This window comes from Belonocnema kinseyi, chromosome 9, assembly GCF_010883055.1.
Source record: "Belonocnema kinseyi isolate 2016_QV_RU_SX_M_011 chromosome 9, B_treatae_v1, whole genome shotgun sequence".
Lineage (NCBI taxonomy): Eukaryota > Metazoa > Arthropoda > Insecta > Hymenoptera > Cynipidae > Belonocnema > Belonocnema kinseyi.
The window spans coordinates 21,170,908-21,176,907 of NC_046665.1; the positions used below are offsets into that span (position 1 = coordinate 21,170,908).

Consider the following 6,000-nt stretch of genomic DNA (forward strand, 5'->3'; position numbering starts at 1 on the left):
CGCTTTGTAGAACTGATACGTTAAGTGGTTGAAAATAAGAAGTTCCAACAGACCTTACACTGATAATTTTCCACAACGGCCTTCAGTTCCCCCTGGGCGTACGGCAATAGGAGCATTAGATTAACACGATAGAAATGCCGAACATGGTAATATAACATCTTTAGAGCCGCATTCTGTCTCTCTATGTGTCTGTAGCATGCATACTTTGAGTATCCACTAAAAATATGTCCAAGTTATTCTGGCTCTTATTTGCACGCTCGGAATTGACTGAGAAGGGGCTTTTCAGCATGTTCCCTTAGTAAAAGTGAATAATCTGCTTTCTGTACATGGCTTTTGAGCACCAGAGATGTTAGTGATACGAGGTACGGAAGATCTAGGATGATGACTTCATTAGATTGTCATCGTCTTGTTTGTGCTTCGGGCAAGTTGCTTCAATTAATCGACGTTCCATTTTACTGCACCAAAAGTATAGAGCAGTATAGGAATGGCCGTGATATTCATCTTAAATTCTCTTCTGTTCGGCGGGCCACATAGGCTTAAAGATCTTTTGCCTCCGAGGACAATATATAGAGGCAAGAGGGAGATGCAGAAAAGTATCGGACTTGAAGAGTTTCCTTGGAAGATCCCCTCTTATATGTGATATAGCTGATAGTCACTTGTCTTGTGTCAATCCAACCCATACACAGATTTTTTCGATACCTGATAGAATCATCGTTAATACATTTGTCTATTCACAGGTTCTTAATCAGCCATTCTCTCTTGCATCCGCGTTCTCCAACTATAGCACTCCATGCCGGCTCGGCAGATGTTAATATTCTCTCTTTGAGGATGCCAATGAATAGCGTATAGCTGGTGTTTAAACAAGCCATTGGCCGATAGTTCTTTGGAATTGAGAAATCTGCGGTCTTTCATGTGTAGAAGTGAACTTTTTCCACCAAAAGTTGTTAATTTTATTTGGTCCTGACGCTGAAAAGATCTTAGTTCCAGAAACTCTTTTCACTTTTTTAGCAATAATTAGTGGAGACTTCTTATCTGGTCGTTGCGATAGTTGCCACTGGAAAAAGTTACGAAAGAGTGAGATACCTGAAGCTTCTTTATCTAGCTTTTGACTATTTCCGTGTACTTGTTCCCAGAAGACTTGAATCTCTTCTCGACTAGGCGGATCTTTAAGGGCAGATGACGTTTTTTTGAACTTCTTGGATGTTGAAAGAGTTCTTAGTTTTTGCGTCCAGTGCAAATTCCAGACATTAACTTCTTTAGGGAGAAAATCAGGGAGAGCAGTATTTGCTTCAGATAATTATTCTATCCTGAGAAAGACTTTTTGGTGGCTTTTTGACCTCCTAGTTCTCATGTTGGTATTATCGGCTATCTGTAAAGCTTGTCTTGCTGGAACTTGTAGTGTGTTCGCTGGAGAATCTTGCTTTTGTCTTCGATAAAGAACTTCATATCCCCATTTGCGTAAAAAGATACCTTATGTCTTATATACTAAGGCGTTTCATAGGCATTGGAGAGTTAGCTCAATTCAACATGGCTGTCTGCAAGAGCCGGAACTATCGGGCGGTAGGCTCGCGACTTACCTACTTTCCATATTATTTTTTTTCTGCGAACTTTTACTTGCGTGAAACCGGCTTTCATCTTAGCCACAAACTAAGTCAAATGACTGATGAGATGAGGATGTTATAAGTTAAATTAATATAATGCTTAAAACTTCCTGCCATGATGTTGTAGGTATACAATTACGAGCATATTATACTTTGAAGCTCGTCCCTTACTACTACCATACTTAAACAGCGGCCAATATCGTTGGAGCTGACAGCAGTCAGATGCAGTCAGACAGATGCTAACTGTATGTAATTTAACCTTCTGTTAAGCGCTTGAGATTCACAGATTGAAAATACCTTTTTCAATACCCACCTTAAAAGTCAGGATTTACATATTTCTAAATGATATGCAAATTTCTCTAATCCAGGAGGCTGTGTAAAAATACTTTTAGCCCATACACACTTAAAACGCTTGTATTGATCGAATCGACGTAACGGACGCGCATGCTCACCTTAGAAATAAGTAGCTTTGCACACCGGCAAAATAAAAATATTCTTACAAATTATTTTAAAAAAATTATACCACAATTTGGTTGCAAATGACGATACGGGATCGAAAATTTGATGAAAAAATGTAAAAAAAAAACTATTAAATAATTTTTTCAGATGGTTGTTTAAAAAAATATCTTATGCACTTCGCTCGTGCGCTAACTTCCGATTCGTGCTTTAAAACTTTGCCTCATGCTGAAACTTTGACATTCGTCGCCCATCGCCTGTTTTACTAATTTTTATGGAAAAAAGCTCACTAACTATAAGTGTTGTAGGCGTTTCAAATTCAAATAGTTGGATACAAGCAATGATTTAATTTCGCACATACTACCTAAGAATTAATTTTGAAACACATGTTTCCATTCAGGCTGCAGTCAACTATTTTCGTTATGTTAAAATTGTAAAGAATTTTGTGAAGTTTTGTCAATATGATGTTCTATAAATAAGTATGAAACACACGCCACGAACCTGAATGAGTTCTGTACGATTTTTATTGACAAAGTGTGCATTATTTTCAATCCAATATTATATTGCTTATCAAGTTGGAGAAGACGACTGTCTTTAGGTGACAAGTGCAATATGAAAACAGTGCATGGCCACGAAAAAGGCTTCCTACGTTCTAAGAGATACGCACGATAATTTTTAGAATAAGATCATAATATGCCAATAAGATCTGTCTAAGGTAACGAAGTTGAAGTAAAAGAATTATTTAAACTTAACAAATTACGAAAAAAAGATGAAATTTAATGAAGAATACCTTAATAACTCGACTCAAGAACCATATAACATTTTGAATAACAAATTGTATTTATTAATCATAACTTATATAGAAACAATTATTTCCCGATTATGTGGAATATGATAGTAACATTAAAATTATTCACCACCATCACTTATAGCCATTATTTATTTATTTATAAATAATTTAAGTAATGTAAATGTAATAATGACAATAATGTTTTTGTAATCCAGATCTACGTAAGAAAAACTAAACACTATTTAAAATGTTACATTTTTTTCGTATCAAAGTGATTGATTTACACTTTTACTCTGTTTCATAATTGAACTGTAAACTTTTATTATTAATTTGTATAATGAAAGAGTTTTGTCAGTTATCAAATTTGAATGTATGAATAATGTAGAATGTAGAGATGTCCATGAAAAGCCTTTTCGTAGTTGTCACGTCACGATACGCAAAAAAAAGATTGATTCTATGCATCTGCATTCTTATCGTTCGAAACGCGCTATTTTACATTTATTCTATATGCAGATCAACACCATTTTTGCTTTTCAGGACCGCTGCTGCTCGAGATTTGTGGTGGAGACGTCTTACTGAGCTCGTGCGAGAGGAGAGTGCGAAGGAGCCACTGGATACGAATATTCAAGTCATATATCACGATCATGACACTAATGCAGAATATGTGAGTGTTGACATTTGACACACTGATTGTGGTCACGTCCGTCTATATGTTTGCCTATCCTGTCCTTTTTCCTTTTCCAACCACCTATGAATTCTTTATTTTAATGCCGTGGTTTTCTTTCTTACAAATGACGTTATTAGTCTGACCTTGACAGCTTGTCAATTTTCAATGTATCCTTCTTAATTATGTAAATATGATCAGTTGAGCAAATCCATTGTAGGTGTTAGAAAGGATACGCTTGTTTAAGAATTACGATTTTATACTTTTTTATTTCTTTAAATTTTGTTGGAAAATTGATGAAAAAAGTTACGAAGTACAACTAATATGCCTAATGATTGAAATAGTGGAGAAAAGCAATTGAAAAAGAGTATTTACCAGCTTTCCAAAATATTTATCATTGACTAAAGTATCCATTTTACTGTTTATTTCAGTGCAAGACAATCATGGTGAAGTCGGAGATGACGGCAACAGCATGCGCGAATTTGGTGTCACGCCTCCTGGATCTACAGGGTCCGTTTCAACTGTGGACAAGGACATCGTCAGCCGAAGCTCCATATCCACTGATTGGCCATGAGAGACCTTTCGCCATAAAACTTTCAAATTTACGGCACACAGTCTCCACGGAAGAAGGCTTTGATCTGGAGCATTGCAACAAAAGTGGCCATGATAACTGCCACTTTATTCTGAGGCCGGTCCTCAAGTCGCCGATAAAGAAGAATAAATCAAAAATCACTAGTCTACTAAGGCGATCTTTGTCCCTCAACCCTAGCATTTTTGGGGTAAATCTATTCAGCCTTGACGATAGTGGATTACCAAAACCTGTTCTCGTTATGTTGCAACAAATTTTCGCAAAGGGGCCATTCACTCAAGGTATTTTTCGGAAATCTGCGAACGTCAGGATCGTCAGGGAACTCAGGGATCAGATTGAGTCGACAGGAGATCTAGCCTGCTTGGAAGATGCGCCAATTATTGCCGTTGCAGCATTGCTTAAAGACTTTCTCAGATCACTACCGGAGCCACTGCTCACCGCCCATCTTTTCACTCAATGGATGGAAAGTCTCGAAGCGAGCAATCCGATACAAACGATCAAGAGGTGAATTTACATTTTATCTAATTACTTCAATTCACATGTCTCAAACAGTTATTTCTCAGATTTTCGCAGTTTGCACCATTGGCTTCAGGCCTTCTCATGGAACCACCTGATAACTAACAACCTAGCAGAACCTTTAGATTGTCTTGTGCTCTCACTTGAGCTCGAGGCTCACCGGGGCAACGTAGTTCTCAACCTAAATCTACTGTATTACTTGCCTAATAAAATTTGTCCCGGTCCATCACGGATGTCGAGTTAAAGGCGCGTTTTTTTATGTGAAATTTCTCAGTAGGCCTAGTCCACTTGTCAACGCGATTTTGGTTTTGTTTTAATAAAGAACAGGTTAATTAACGTGAGGATACCCGATATAACATACATTTGTGTGTAGGGCCCACTTGCGAATTAAGAATGTAATGTTCACCTAAAATGCATGTAGTGTGTTTCAAAATAAAAAATGCATGAATCTTCCAATGTACTGAATTAAATAATCGTCCGTCCTAGAAACTACCATTCTACCAATCTGCCTTCACATATATTCGAATATGTACTGGATATTCTGCAAATATGTCCATTTTAGAGCAAATTGTATTGTTTATAACGGTATAATTTACAAAAAGTTATTTAGTCTTAAGAATGACGGGAAGCCCCTATGGAGCTCCCCTGGCGTCCAAGATATAAAGTTTTGGGTTTCTCACCCTTAATTATTCACTCTCAGTGGTTGACCCCAGGTCCAGAAAGTCATGCCCAGTTCAGTTTGCTATCTAGGATTACTGCCAGACATTAAACTGCATCTGACAATGCCAACCTCCCAACAGAAAATACTGGAGCTTTAAATTTCGGCATCTTGCAGTTTATTATTAAAATGAACATCCTTGTATTTTCCTTATTTACCGAGAGCCCTGGGCTATAGCTTCAAAGCTCTACTCTTTATTTAGCCTACAAAGGAGGACATCCACTACCATGCACCACGGGATGGGCGACAGGATACCCCCTGTGGGAACCCCGTGAAGCTATTCTCTTAACTAAGCCTAACCCTATCTGGTTTCGAGTCTCCTTCGGCGTAGCATACTTCCTATACAACTTACTAGCAGGTTTAAAATGCCACACCTTAAAGCCTCTCGACAAATGACTACAGGAGGAATATTACTGAAGGTGCCCTCTCTATCCAAGAACGTGCCCACAACATAACCCTTCTCTTCCAGCTGTTGCTGCAATTTTTCTACAACAGCATGGAGTGCCGTTTCTATCGAGCATCCTGCCTGGAAAGCATTCTGCCCTCTAGGTAGGCATTTCACCACTCTACCCTTTTACTAGACTGAATTCTGCTTCTCGGGCAATTCTTTTAATATGATTGAGTCAGAGTCCTTTGCAACAAATCCGCGGCGTGTTCTAACTCATT

At 38.0% G+C, this 6,000-nt stretch overlaps 1 protein-coding gene across 2 annotated transcripts in view; it reads left to right on the top strand.

Moving 5' to 3' along the window:
- Positions 1 to 6,000, top strand: part of LOC117179452 (rho GTPase-activating protein 20-like) — a 419,532-nt gene that overhangs the window by 407,916 nt on the left and 5,616 nt on the right. For both annotated transcript variants that reach the window (XM_033371276.1, XM_033371277.1), the window contains exons 5-6: positions 3,385 to 3,511; positions 3,943 to 4,604. In XM_033371276.1, coding sequence (XP_033227167.1) covers positions 3,385 to 3,511; positions 3,943 to 4,604 — 789 coding nt within the window. The remainder of the gene's footprint in view (positions 1 to 3,384; positions 3,512 to 3,942; positions 4,605 to 6,000) is intronic.